At 42.2% G+C, this 15,512-nt stretch overlaps 1 protein-coding gene across 1 annotated transcript; it reads left to right on the forward strand.

Annotated features, from left to right (window-relative positions):
- The first annotated feature begins 1,260 nt into the window (after positions 1–1,260).
- kcnmb3 (potassium calcium-activated channel subfamily M regulatory beta subunit 3) lies at positions 1,261–15,453 on the forward strand. The gene is made up of 4 exons (XM_064926915.1): positions 1,261–1,346; positions 11,252–11,455; positions 13,473–13,647; positions 15,058–15,453. The coding sequence occupies exons 1-4, from the start codon at positions 1,261–1,263 to the stop codon at positions 15,451–15,453; spliced, it is 861 nt and encodes a 286-aa protein (XP_064782987.1).
- The last annotated feature ends 59 nt before the right edge of the window (positions 15,454–15,512 follow it).

Genomic DNA, 15,512 nt, shown 5'->3' on the forward strand with positions numbered 1-15,512 from the left:
GACAGAGAGCCCGTATATACGAAAATTGCATTTACCACTTATTGCTTAGCTAATAAAAAATACATAGTATACAATCAGTGACTCATTGTCATATTTATCCTGATACCAGATTCGAATTGACGCAATTCTAACAATAGGCAGCTACAGTAACTGGATGATATTAACATCTTCGGTTTTTATTTAATTAAATATATGTTATTTCATCTGGGTGCTTACGTCACCTACTAACACTCTGGCACTACCCGTAGCTCCCGTTCTCATCAGTCTTAGAAAACACAGAAAGGTGTGTTCCAGATTACACCTGGCACCTCTTTTACGCTACTGCTACTCTGTTCATCATATACTGTATGCATTGCCACTTTAACCATATGTACATACTACCTCAATCAGCCTTACTAACCGGTGTCTGTATGTAGATGTAGCCTCACTACTTTTATAGCCTCGCTACTGTATGTAGCCTGTCTTGTTACTGTTGTTTTATTTCTTTACCTACCTATTGTTCACCTAATACATTTTTTGCACTATTGGTTAGCATTTCACTGTAAGGTCTACACCTGTTGTATTCGGCGCACGTGACAAATAAACTTGGATTTGATTTGATTCCTAATGTTTGGTATACTCAGTGTATATATTTAGATTGTCATTGGATCAGGTTTTCTGTGACAAACACAATAGCACCAGCTACATGTAATACTGAACTAAATTAGCGTATACCTCTTTCCATAACAATGAGCTTATCATGGACAACAAGGTGTGGTGCTGCTAGCTTTAGGTCCAATGGGAGATCATTAGCATCTTACCTGGCTGTTTCTATAGAAACTCCTGGGAGCAGGTTGAGAGGCAGGGGAGGATGTTTTACGCTCACCTTCTAGCCTTGGCGAACGGCAAACACAGGGAATTCCCTCCAGTATATCTCTGTCAGTACATAGAGCCGTCATCATACAGTCATCATGCTGCTTCATTAAAGAGTAGAGCTGAGGAGAAGATATGAGAATACGCTGTAGGACCATTGGAAAAACTACTACAGTGTTTTCTCAACCTTTTTTAGTGCGAAGTACCGGCAAGCTAGATTGTTTCCTCCTTTGGGGACAAGGTCATTTAAACTAGCACAAAAAAAAGATAAAATCACAGTCAGCTAACTGAACATCTCAGGGACTGCTGAGCATCATCCCAGGGACCGGAGCTGGTACTTGGGCCAGTGGTTGACAAACACTGGGCAACCAGACTACAGGAAGTTGTTGGAGTGTTTGAAAGGCAGGAATGTTCTTGAACACAGCCTCACCTCGGAAGTCTTTTAGCGTCCCCATTAGCATCAACCTACAGGGTGCACGGAGGCGACAGACACGGTAAGACACAGGTTAGGTTAGCTAGACTGATCCCAGATCTGTTGGTGCTGTCTTGCCAATGACCCTAAGAGTTGGCAAGACAGCACGAAGAGATCTGTAAGTAATCCCTAACTTGGTCCCAGATAGGTTAGGGATGACCTAAATAATGTTTTTGAATTTAATTGAAGAATCAATGGGTGGGGATTTCTGAAACTGGAAGGTGGGTGAGCAAAACTGTACATCAAAGCTTCCTTTCTGCAAGTGAGACTTCCTATTACAGGGAAAACAAATCAAATTCCTAGAAAGCGTTTCGAGTGGTGGTTCTGTCTATCTTAATGTGCTCAAGCGATTATTTACACTCTACTTTACATCCCACAAGTTACAAGGTAATGTAAAGGAACACAGAGTATATCAAATGTCTCTCGCAGTAATCATTCTGATGACCCCTGTTGATAAGATTAGAGCAGAGGTTCCCAAACTTTATTGCGTCGAGGACCCCCTTTGTGATTGCAAATTCATCAGGGACCCCCTCATATCAGAACAATAGATAAAAGATAAAGATGAAAATACCATCCACAGTTTTACCATGACTTCTGCATTGCATGGCCGGACTCATCAACTATTTTATTGCAGTTTTAGTTCATTATGTTCCAAACATAATTATGGTGTGTGTGCCTATATATACAGAAGCTCTAGAAGCCCATGGCAAAAAAAATATAAAATAAAAGTAGACTCTTTGAGTCTATCCCAAACCTTCAAGGGCAATTCTGCCACTTTTCAACCTTTTCGACCTGATCGTCAGGTTACACCAGGAACGCACAATCCCTCCATCAGTGCTCAGACTGTTCGCAATAGGCTGAGAGAGGCTGGACTGAGGGCTTGTAGACCTGTTGTAAGGCAGGTCCTCACCAGACATCACCGGCAACAACATCGCCTATGGGTACAAACCCAATGTCGCTGGACCAGACAGGACTGGCAAAAAGTGCTCTTCACTGTTGCGGTTTTGTATCACCAGGGGTGATGGCGGATTCGCATTTATCGTCGAAGGAATGAGCATTACACTGAGGCCTGTACTCTGGAGCGGGATCGAGGTGGAGGGTCCGTCATGGTCTGGGGCGGTGTGTCACAGCATCATCGGACTGAGCTTGTTGTCATTGCCTGCAATCTCAACACTGTGCCTTACAGGGAAGACATCCTCCTCCCTCATGTAGTACCCTTCCTGCAGGCTCATCCTGACATGAACCTCCAGCATGACAATGCCTCCAGCCATACTGCTCGTTCTGTGCGTGATTTCCTGCAAGACGGGAATGTCAGTGTTCTGCCATGGCCAGCGAATAGCCCGGAATCTAAAACCCATTGAGCATGTCTGGGACCTGTTGGATCAGAGGGTGAGGGCTAGGGCCATGCAGCTGGTGACCACATCATATACTGACTGTTACTTTTGATTTTGACCCCCCTTTGTTCAGGGACACATTATTCCATTTCTGTTAGCCACATGTCTGTGGAACATGTTCAGTTCATGTCTCAGTTGTTGAATCTTATGTTCATACAAATATTTACACATGTTAAATTTGTGAAAATAAACACAGTTGACAGTAAGAGGACGTTTCTTTTTTTGCTGAGTTTATGTGAAAACGGCGCATTTCTACGTTTTGTAGTTCAAAAGTTCTACCTGATGACATCATCAAAAGTTGTTTTTTTATTAAACAGTGATTTTTAAACACTGAGAATCAAGGTGTTGTAGGGAGCAAGAAAATACTCTTCCTCTGGCTAGAAACGTGTACTTTTAATCCTACCCAGGGATGTCACAGAGAAGCATTTTTTTAAAATGTAAGCATTTTTATCTATTTAACCACAGATCATAAACACACGCCCGTTCTCACATACAGTGCATTCGGAAAGTATTCAGACCCCTTGACCTTTTCCACACTTTGTTACGTTATAGACTTATTATAAAATGGATTCAAAATAAATTGCTCATCAATCAACTTTTTCTACCAGGTGAGTTGACTGAGAACACATTCTCATTTGCAGCAATGACCTGGGGAATAGTTACAGGGGAGAGGAATGAATGAGCCAATTGTAAACTGGGGATTATTAGTTGACTGTGATGGTTTGAGGACCAGATTGGGAATTTAGCCAAGACACCAGGGTTAACACCCCTACTCTTACAATAAGTGCCATGGGATCTTTAATGACCTCAGAGAGTCAGGACACCCGTTTAACATCCCATCCGAGAGACAGCACCTTACACAGGGCACTGGGATATTTTTTTAGACCAGAGGAAGGAGTGCCTCCTACTAGACCTCCAACACCAATTCCAGCAGCATCTGGTCTCCCATTCAGGGACTGACCAGGGACAACCCTGCTTAGCTTCAGAAGCAAACCAGCAGTGTTATGCAGGGTGGTATGCTGCTGGCAATATCTAGACACAATAGCCCATGTTTGTTTAGACATGTTTGCAAATGTATACAAAATTTAAGACTGAAATATCACACTTACATAAGTATTCAGACCCTTTACTCTGTACTTTGTTGAAGCACCTTTGGCAGCGATTACAGCCTCGAGTCATCTTGTGTACGACGCTACAAGCTTGGCACACCTGTATTTGGGGAGTTTCTTCTCTCCAGATCCTCTCAAGCTCTGTCAGGTTGGATGGGGAGCGACGCTGCACAGCTATTCTCAGGTCTCTCCGGAGATGTGTGATCGGGTTCAAGCCCAGGCTCTGGCTGAGCCACTCTGTGTTGTCTTGGCTGTGTGTTTAGGGTCGTTGTCCTGTTGGAAGGTGAACCTTTGCCCCAGTCTGAGGTCTTGAGCTCTCTGGAGCAGGTTTTTATCAAGGATCTCTCCGTACTTGGCTCTGTTTATCTTTGCCTCGATCCTGACTAGTCTCCCCGTCCCTGCCTCTGAAAAACATCGCCACCACATGATGCGGCCACCACCATGCTTCACCGTAGGGATGGTGCCAAGTTTCCTCCAGACGTGACGATTTGCATTCAGGCCAATCTTGGTTTCAATCTTGGTTTCAATCTTGGTTTCAACCCAGGCCCTGCATGTCCGCAGGCACCCTCATTTGTTGACTTCTGTGATCGAAAAAGCCTTGGTTTCATGCATGTCAACATCAGAAGCCTCCTCCCTAAGTTTGTTTTACTCACTGCTTTAGCACACTCTGCCAACCCTGATGTCCTTGCCGTGTCTGAATCCTGGCTTAGGAAGGCCACCAAAAATTCTGAGATTTCCATACCCAACTATAACATTTTCCGTCAAGATAGAACTGTCAAAGGGGGAGGAGTTGCAGTCTATTGCAGAGATAGCCTGCAAAGTAATGTCACACTTTCCAGGTCCATACCCAAACAGTTCGAACTACTCAAGTCTTTCACTGTTGCCGCCTGCTACCGACCCCCCTCAGCTCCCAGCTGTGCCTTAGACACCATTTGTGAATTGATTGCCCCCCATCTAGCTTCAGAGTTTGTTCTGTTAGGTGACCTAAACTGGGATATGCTTAACACCCCGGCAGTCCTGCAATCTAAGCTAGATGCCCTCAAACTCACACAAATCATCAAGGAACCCACCAGGTACAACCCTAAATCTGTAAACAAGGGCACCCTCATAGACGTTATCCTGACCAACTGGCCCCCAAATACACCTCCGCTGTCTTCAACCAGGATCTCAGCGATCACTGCCTCATTGCCTGTATCCGCTACGGATCCGCAGTCAAACAACCACCCCTCATCACTGCCAAACGCTCCCTAAAACACTTCTGCGTGCAGGCCTTTCTAATCAACCTGGCCGGGTATCCTGGAAGGATATTGACCTTATCCCGTCAGTTGAGGATGCCTGGTCATTTTTTTAAAGTAACTTCCTCACCATCTTAGATAAGCATGCTCCGTTCAAAAAATGCAGAACTAAGAACAGATATAGCCCTTGGTTCACTCCAGACCTGACTGCCCTTGACCAGCACAAAAACATCCTGTGGTGGACTGCAATAGCATCGAATAGTCCCCGCGATATGCAACTGTTCAGGGAAGTCAGTCAGTCAGGAAAGCAAAGGCCAGCTTCTTCAAGCAGAAATTTGCATCCTGTAGCTCTAACTCCAAAAAGTTTTGGGACACTGTAAAGTCCATGGAGAACAAGAGCACCTCCTCCCAGCTGCCCACTGCACTGAGGCTAGGTAACACGGTCACCACCGATAAAGCCATGATTATCGAAAACTTTAACAAGCATTTCTCAACGGCTGGCCATGCCTTCCTCCTGGCTACTCCAACCTCGGCCAACAGACTCTGTCAATCACCATATTCTTATCGGCAGACTCAGTAGCCTCGGTTTTTCTAATGACTGCCTTGCCTGGTTCACCAACTACTTTGCAGACAGAGTTCAGTGTGTCAAATCGGAGGGCATGTTGTCCGGTCCTCTGGCAGTCTCTATGGGGGTGCCACAGGGTTCAATTCTCGGGCCGACTCTTTTCTCTGGATATATCAATGATGTTTCTCTTGCTGCGGGCGATTCCCTGATCCACCTCTACGCAAACGACACCATTCTGTATACTTCTGGCCCTTCCTTGGACACTGTGCTATCTAACCTCAAAACGAGCTTCAATGCCATACAACACTCCTTCCGTGGCCTCCAACTGCTCTTAAACGCTAGTAAAACCAAATGCATGCTTTTCAACCGTTCGCTGCCTGCACCCGCACGCCCGACTAACATCACCACCCTGGATGGTTCCGACCTAGAATATGTGGACATCTATAAGTACCTAGGTGTCTGGCTAGACTGTAAACTCTCCTTCCAGACTCATATCAAACATCTCCAATCTAAAATCAAATCTAGAGTCGGCTTTCTATTCCGCAACAAAGCCTCCTTCACTCACGCCGCCAAACTTACCCTAGTAAAGCTGACTATCCTACCGATCCTCGACTTCGGCGATGTCATCTACAAAATAGCTTCCAATTCTCTACTCAGCAAACTTGATGCAGTTTATCACAGTGCCATCCGTTTTGTTATTAAAGCACCTTATACCACCTACCACTGTGACCTGTATCCTCTAGTCGGCTGGCCCTCGCTACATATTCGTCGCCAGACCCACTGGCTCCAGGTCATCTACAAGTCCATGCTAGGTAAAGCTCCGCCTTATCTCACTTCACTTGTCACGATGGAACGACTTGCAAAAATCGCTGAAGTTGCAGACCTTTATCTCCCTCACCAACTTCAAACATCTGCTATCTGAGCAGCTAACCGATCGCTGCAGCTGTACATAGTCCATCGGTAAATAGCCCACCCAATTTACCTACCTCATCCCCATACTGTTTATATTTATTTACTTTTCTGCTCTTTTGCACACCAGTATCTCTACCTGCACGTGACCATCTGATCATTCATCACTCCAGTGTTAATCTTCAAAATTGTAATTATCCGCCTACCTCCTCATGCCTTTTGCACACAATGTATATAGACTCTTTTTTCTTTTTTTCTACTGTGTTATTGACTTGTTTATTGTTAACTCCATGTGTAACTCTGTGTTGTTGTCTGTTCACACTGCTATGCTTTATCTTGACCAGGTCGCAGTTGTAAATGAGAACTTGTTCTCAACTAGCCTACCTGGTTAAATAAAGGTGAAATAAAAAATAAAAATAAAAATCAGACCAGAGAATCTTGTTTCTCATGGTCTGATAGTCCTTTAGGTGCCTTTTGGCAACTGCAAGCGGGCTGTCATGTGCCTTTTTACTGAGGAGTGGCTTCCGTCTGGCCATTCTACCAGAAAGGCCTGATTGGTGGAGTGCTGCAGAGAAGGTTGTCCTTCTGGAAGGTTCTCCCATCTCCACAGAGGCACTATAGAGCTCTGTCAGAGTGACCATCGGGTTGTTGGTTACCTCCTTGACCAAGGCCCTTCTCCTCCGATTGCTCAGTTTGGTAAGGCAGGGCTCTAGGAAAAGTTTTGGTGGTTACAAACTTCTTCCATTTAAGATTGATGGAGGCCACTGTGTTCTCTGGAACCTTCAATGCTGCAGAAATCCTTTGGTACCCTTCCCCAGATCTGTTCCTTGACACAATCCTGTCTCGGAGCTCTATGGACAATTCCTTCAACCTCATGGCTTGGTTTTTGCTCTGACATGCACTGTCAACTGTGGGACCTTCTATAGACAGGTGTGTGCCTTTCCAATCAATTGAATTTACCACAGGTGGAGTCCAATCAACAAACATCTCAAGGATGATCAATGGAAACAGGATGCACCGGAGATCAATTTTGAGTCTCAGAACAAAGGGTCTGAATACTTATGTAAATAAGATATTTATGTTATTTATTTTTTAATACATTTGCAAAGATTTGTAAAAACCTGTTTTCGCTTTGTCATTATGGGATATTGTGTGTTGATTGATGAGGGGAAAAAATATGTAATACATTTTAGCATAAGGCTGTAACTTAACAAAATGTGGAAAAAGTCAAGGGGTCTGAAAACTTTCCGAATGCGCTGTACGTAGTCACTGGTTTGGTGCTGGAGATAATGAATATTTTATTTTATTTTACCTTTATTTAACTAGGCAAGTCAGTTAAGAACAAATTGCATAGGTTTTTTAAATATCCAATAGTTCAGTACCATCTAGCAATACAATAACAATACACGCATAATCCAAATAGTTTACCAATATCAGAACGAGCAATGTCAAAGTCCTGAGTGTACAAAACATTAAGAACACCTGCTTTTCCCATGACATAGACTGACCAGGTGAAAGCTATGATCCCTTATTGATGTCACTGGTTAAATCCACTTCCGTTAGTGTAGAGACAATTCAGTCATGGTTTGTGTATGTGTACCATTCAGAGGGTGAATAGGCAAGACAAAAGATTTAAGTGCCATTGCATGGGGGACGGTATTAGGTGCCAGGCGCACCGGCTTGTGTCAAGAACTGCAACGCTGCTGGGATTTTCACGCTCAACAGTTTCCCGTGTGTATCAAGAATGGTCCACCACCCAAAACGATATCCAGCCAACATAACACAACTGTGGGAAGCATTAGAGTCAATATGGGCCAGCATCCCTGTGGAACGCTTTCGACACCTTGTAGAGTTGAGGCTGTTCTGAGGGCAAGACAGGGAGGGGGGGGGGGGTACAAAACTCAATATTAGAAAGGTGCTCTTAATGTTTTGTACACTCAGTTTATATATGGTGCATTCGGAAAGTATTCAGATGTTGTTACTTTACTTCCTTATTCTAAAAATGAATTTAAAAAATTACAACTCCTCATCAATCTACACACAATACCCCATAATGACAAAGCGAAAACAGGTTTTTAGACATTTTTGCGATTGTGCAATGACTGCACATGTTTCACTAATGTTAGGTTCTAATTCTCAGAGTAAAAAACTCAACAGACATTATGAAAGCTTAACCAAGTTTATTCTTCCCAGAGGATCAATACAGCTGCATTAGACAAACACATTTTCACACAAGCACTGATATTTAACCGTTCCTCATAGGCTGAGCCTCCTCCTACCCAAGCATCGTTTTTTACTGCTAGGCAGGACACTAGTGATACGGGCCATGAACTTTTATTTCTCCCTGGCCCCCTCCATCACTAATCCATGGCTCTCTCCCCTTATCAATGCCTGCCACATGTAATTGCTTCCCTGCACTCAACACATTCCAAGCTTAATTGCACACATGATATACCTTCCTCCTATAACCATTAACTCTGTTCCAGGGGTTCTAGGACTATTGTCACGCCCTGACCTTAGTTATTTTTGTTTTCTTTATTATTTTGGTTAGGTCAGGGTGTGACTAGGGTGGACATGTTAGTTTTTGTATTGTCTAGGGTTTTTTGTATAGCCAGGGTTTTTTGTAAGTCTAGGTAATTGTATGTCTATGGTAGCCTGAATTGGTTCCCAATCAGAGGCAGCTGTTTATTGTTGTCTCTGATTGGGGACCATATTTAGGTAGCCATATTCCCTTGGGTGTTTTGTGGGTTCTTGTCTATGTGTAGTTGCCTGTTAGCACGCATGTGTATAGTATCACGGTTCAGTCGGTTGTTTGTTAGTTTGTTTCAGTGTTCATTCGTTTAATAAATTAAGAATGTATGCTTACCACGCTGCGCCTTGGTCTCCTCCTTACAACGGACGTGACAACTGTAGGCTACATTTAAAGTTATTTGGCCACTTTAGTTGTGATACAAACCTTCTGAAACCTTCTGGTTACATAATGCATGGGTCTACGATTTGAAAAAAAAAATGAATGCGCTGTTTCATGCCTTAGACTGTAAATGCTGGGCATAATTTATAACTGATAGTCTGACGGGTGAGAATACTATCATCAATTTGATCTCGTCTTTTACATATACTAAATAATATATGTGTGAAATGAGTTTTGATTTAGAATGGGCCGTTATCGTGCACCTGTCGGAACGGAGGCATGGGGGGAAAAAGACATAGTAGGCACTGTAGGATGCTTTCCAGAGGTTCATTTTCATGCCAGCCAGGAGGGTTACTCCAGTTGCAAAGCAATGTGCTTCATATTAGGAAAGTTGAGAAATAAATCTATAAGGCCTGGCCCAGGGGTGCACAATTAGAATTCAAAGAGGTCCAGTGACTTAACATTTTCTCCCCCCAAAAGGTCCAAGCCATTAAAATGTCTAACGTGCGCTATGATTTGGGGGCGTATGTAGTTCTTGTATATGTATAGCTAATAAACAAGTACTACATTTCAAAAACATTTCGGCAATATTTATTGCACATTTTCAATGCAGACACATTAAACATGAGGTAAAATAGATATGCAGCGTAATCATAAATAAAAGTAGACCTTTCACAAATGTTCTCATTTCAAGCAAAACAAGACTGCATCTTCACAAAACAATAACACAAGTGACTGTTTCTGAAAAAGTGATTTGATTTCTGAACAAATAAGAAGCCACAGGTTTAATATGTATCTTTCCTACTCTCTCCCTCTTCACTTCTCAATCTCTCTTCTTTAGTGAGAGAAATGGGCTTTTGCTTGCCCTGACAGTAATTTGAACCTTGGCTGGAATGGAGTCCGTGCCATTCTCATGCACATACAATGGGGCAAAAAAGTATTTAGTCAGCCACCAATTGCAAAAATCGCTGAAGTTGGAGACTTTTATCTCCCTCACCAACTTCGAACATCTGCTATCTGAGCAGCTAACCGATCGCTGCAGCTGTACATAGTCTTATCGGTAAAGAGCCCACCCAATTTTACCTACCTCATCCCCATACTGTTTTTATTTATTTACTTTTCTGCTCTTTTGCACACCAATATCTCTACCTGTACATGACCATCTGATCATTTATCACTCCAGTGTTAATCTGCAAAATTGTAATTATTTGCCTACCTCCTCATGCCTTTTGATCCCAAACACACCGCCCGGGCAACGAAGGAGTGGCTTCGTAAGAAGCATTTCAAGGTCCTGGAGTGGCCTAGCCAGTCTCCAGATCTCAACCCCATAAAAAAAATCTTTGGAGGGAGTTGAAAGTCCGTGTTGCCCAGCAACAGCCCCAAAACATCACTGCTCTCGAGGAGATCTGTATGGAGGAATGGGCCAAAATACCAGCAACAGTGTGTGAAAACCTTGTGAAGACTTACAGAAAACGTTTGACCTCTGTCATTGCCAACAAAGGGTATATAGAGTATTGAGATAAACTTTTGTTATTGACCAAATACTTATTTTCCACCATAATTTACAAATAAATTCATAAAAATCCTACAATGTGATTTTCTGGATTTTTTTTTCTCATTTTGTCTGTCATAGTTGAAGTGTACCTATGATGAAAATTATCTTTTTAAGTGGGAGAACCTGCACAATTGGTGGCTGACTAAATACTTTTTTGCCCCACTGTATGTGTGTTCATTCATGAGCGTGTGTGTTCATTTGCGTGTGTGCATTCATTCATGTGCATGTATGTGTGTGCCTATGACAAAGGGAGATCCTCCACCCTTTGGCGGCGAGGGAGCAGGTGTGGCGGAGAGGAGGGTACGGGCGCGGAGGGGAGAGGGCCAAGGCTCAGGTGATGGCCTCCAGTGTGGGGGAGGACAGAGCCATGCTCATGGGCTTCAGCATGATGGCCTTCTCTGTGCTCATGTACTTTCTGATCGGGATCACTCTGGTTAAACCCCACCTAAACAGGTAAGGTAGGCCTCTGTCAATAAGACGCTTATATATAGAGCAGAATCACTATCTGGTGAGTGGACACAGGTGGTTTTGTACACTTACAATAGGTTATATTTCTAAGAATCAATCATATGATTCTAAGAATCAACATCATCTGGGCTGAATTCGTAGGAGATGACTGTACTGTAACTTATGATCATCTTCAAAGTGAAGAATTTGAGTTAATACAAGATGGCCAATAATGTACGAACTTTAGTAACACTACTGTAGGTGTCCTTGTGCATGCATTCATAACGCCTTTATAACAGCTATAGAAAACATAACATTTGTCACGCCTTGGTCTTAGTATTTTGTGTTTTAGTTTATTAGTTAGTCAGACCAGGGTGTGACATGGGTTTATTATGTATTGTATTTCCGTATTGGGGTTTGTAGTGTTTGGGATTGTAGTTGATTAGGGGTGTGTGTGTGTGTTAATTAGGTTGGCTGCCTGAGGCGGTTCTCAATCAGAGTCAGGTGCTTCTCGTTGTCGCTGATTGGGAACCGTATTTAGGTAGCCTGGTTTTCGCTTTGTATTTCGTGGGTGATTGTTCCTGTCTCTGTGTAGTGTGCACCAGTCAGGCTGTAATTGGTTTCACGTTCTGTTTGTTATTTTTGTATTTATTAGTTATTCGTGTATAGTTCGTTCGTTTGTCTTCTCATAATAAACATGAGTAACTTACACGCTGCATTTCGGTCCGACTCTCTTTCAACTAAAGAAGAACGCCGTTACAACATTTGTCATAAGTTGTCAGGAATTGTTGTAACTAGTTATGAGAATCCCCACATGATGTTATAAAATAGTTATAATTGGTGTTATAGGTGATATTTCATACTGTTGTCATGCTCTAAGGGAAACTGTTAATAACAACTGCTATTACATAGTCTGCATGAAAACGTTTGTCATATGTTATTACATGCTACTCATAGTCTACATATAAGGTATTATATCAGGTTATTAATTAATTTACCAACCTCTGTGTCACATTACATTGAATGGAATAATGGGCCTCATAACCATGTCATACACCCTTGTAAAGTGTGCACAGATACTAAGTAAATTGACATTCATTTGAGGTGTTATAAAACCGTAGGATGAGTTGAGAGTATCACAAAACATAACCATTTAAAGAATCTCTAAGACATATGGGCAAAGGGGAGTATAGATGTACTTTGTATTTGTATTTGTATTTGTTCAGACAACAAGATAACCACCAGTATGACAACAGTATGAACAGTCATCAATAAACCAATTATATATAACTTGTTTTATAAAATAATGTGGAGTTCCTCATAACTAGTTATGACAACTTATAACAGCTTATGACAAATGTTGTGTTATATAGCTGTTATAAAGGTGTTGTGAATGCATGCATAAGGACAGCTACAGTGTTACCATAACTTCTCATCAGTGGTGGAAAAAGTACCCAATTGTCATACTTGAGTAAAGGTAAAGTTACCTTAACAGAAGATGACTCAAGTAAAAGTAAACACCACCCAGTAAAATACTACTTGAGTAAAAGTATTTGGTCTGAAATGTAATTAAGTGTCAAAAGTAAAAGTATAAATAATTTCAAATTCCTTATATTAAGCAAACCTGAAGGCACAATTTTGTTGTTTGTAAAATGTATGGATAGCTGGGGCGCACTCAGATGCCATTTACAAATAAAGTGTTTGTGTTTAGTGAGTCCTCCAGATCAGACGCAGTAGGGATGACCAGGGATGTTCTCTGTTTAGTGTAAGTGTGTGAATTGGGACATTTTCCTGTCCTGCTAAGCAGTCAAAATTGAACTAGTAGTTTTGGGTGTCAGGTAAAATTTATGGAGTAAAAAGTACATTTTCTTTCAGAATGTAGTGAAGTAAAATTAAAAGTAGTAAACAAAATAAATAGTAGAGTACAGATACTTATAAAAAAACTACTTAAGCGGTACTTTTTAAAGTATTTTTACTTAAGTACTTTACACAACTGCTTCTCATCAACTGCTGATGGTTTCAGTGACTGGCATGAGGAGGCCAGCTGCTTGCTGGTCCAGGTTGATGTTCTGGATGAGTGGGCCGACTGCAGAGGGGTCAGCACTGCCCCATGCCTGAGGGTTCTGGTCAACCTCAGTACCTCTGGACAGAAGGCTCGCCTACACTACGATGAAGAGTCTGTACTCCTCAACCCTGAGGTACAGTTGAAGTCGGAAGTTTACATACACCAAATACATTTAAACACCTTTTTCCCACAATTCCTGACATTTAATCCTAGTAAAAATTCCCTGTCGTAGGTCAGTTAGGATCACCACTTTATTTTAAGATTGTGAAATGTCAGAATAATAGTAGAGAGAATGCTTTATTTCAGCTTTTATTTCTTTCATCACATTTCCAGTGGGTCAGAAGTTTACATACACTCAATTAGTATTTAGTAGCATTGCCTTTAAATTGTTTAACTTGGGTCAAACGCTTCGGGTAACCTTCCACAAGCTTCCCACAATAAGTTGGGTGAATTCTGTACCATTCCTCCTGACAGAGCTGGTGTAACTGAGTCAGGTTTGTAGGCCTTCTTGCTCGCACACACTTTTTCAGTTCTGCCCAAAACAATTCTATGGGATTGAGGTCAGGGCTTTGTGATGGCCACTCCAATACTTTGACTTTGTTGTCCTTAAGTCATTTTGCCACAACTTTGGAAGTATGCTTGGGGTCATTGTCCATTTGGAAGACCCATTTGTGACCAAGCTTTAACTTCCTGACTGATGTCTTGAGATGTTGCTTCAATATATCCACATAATTTTCCATCTTCATGATGCTATCTATTTTGTGAAGTGCACCATTCCCTTCTGCAGCAAAGCACCCCCACAACATGATGCTGCCATCCCTGTGCATCACAGTTGAGATGGTGTTCTTTGGCTTGCAAGCCTCCCCCTTTTTCCTCCAAACATAATGATGGTCATTATGGCCAAAAAGTTCTATTTCTGTTTCATCAGACCAGAGGACATGGCTCTAAAAAGTACAATCTTTGTCCAGATGTGCAGTTTTAAACCGTAGTCTGGCTTTTTTTATGGCGGTTTTGGAGCAGTGGCTTCTTCCCTGCTGAGTGGCATTTCAGGTTATGTCGATAAAGTACTCGTTTTAATGTGGATATAGATACTTTTGTACCTGGTTCCATTACATCAATTTCTGGAATGTTCCAAGCATTTTAAAGGCACAGACAACTTAGTGTATGTAAACTTCTGACCCACTGGAATTGTGATACAGTGAAATATAAGTAAAATTACTTGTGTCATGCACAAAGTAGATGACCGAACTGACTTGCCAAAACTATAGTTTGTCAACAAAAATTTGTGGAGTGGTTGATAAATGAGTTTTAATGACTCCAACCGAAGTGTATGTAAACTTCCAACATCAACTGTAGAATAAAGGCCACCAGTGACTGAATGTCGCTAATATGAGAAATTTGCTTCAGTCATTAAGGAGAAGCTTCCATCCGGAGTGACTGGTGTCTAGCTTATGTGCATTAGTCATGCGTGCAAGTCATGATATATATCGGACTTAGATAATATAAACAAAATATGTATACTATTTTTCCCTTATCATTGCAGTGTTTCTACATACCCAAATGTCAAGTAGACAGGAAAGTCCTTGTGGGCGAAGTGCAGAAAATCCAAAACACTTTGGAGGAGACACAAGGCAGTGAGTTGCGTTGTCTTTCCGACCCCAGAAAATACCCAGAGGACACCATTTTGAAGAGGAAGTACACGTTAGGCCTTGCCCTGTGGTCTCTGCTGTGGCCCAGCTTGATGCTGAGTGGGGGAGCTCTACTGGTGGGCCTGGTGAAGCTCAACCAGAGACTGGCACACCTCTGTACGGAGCTGGGTAATGAGGTAACAGGGGGTAGGCTGACAACGATGACAAATACCCAAGGCAAACTCTATCAGCTCCTTGGGTGGTCTGGCTCTGGACAGCACTCACCTATGCAGGATGACTCAGTGAAGTGATAGCTGAGAGTGGCTGTGTTCCAATATACAATAAGTGTACTACAATGTGTATTGAATAT

Source organism: Oncorhynchus masou, chromosome 3 (genome assembly GCF_036934945.1).
Source record: "Oncorhynchus masou masou isolate Uvic2021 chromosome 3, UVic_Omas_1.1, whole genome shotgun sequence".
Taxonomy (NCBI): domain Eukaryota; kingdom Metazoa; phylum Chordata; class Actinopteri; order Salmoniformes; family Salmonidae; genus Oncorhynchus; species Oncorhynchus masou.

Excerpts from the sequence above, each read along its gene's own strand:
- kcnmb3 (XM_064926915.1), top strand. The coding sequence starts at position 1,261 with ATGTTCTTGAACACAGCCTCACCTCGGAAGTCTTTTAGCGTCCCCATT. Across the intron at positions 1,347-11,251 it reads GCACGGAGGCGACAGACACG|GGAGATCCTCCACCCTTTGG; the intron begins GTAAGACACAGG and ends CCTATGACAAAG. Across the intron at positions 11,456-13,472 it reads GTTAAACCCCACCTAAACAG|TGACTGGCATGAGGAGGCCA; the intron begins GTAAGGTAGGCC and ends TGATGGTTTCAG.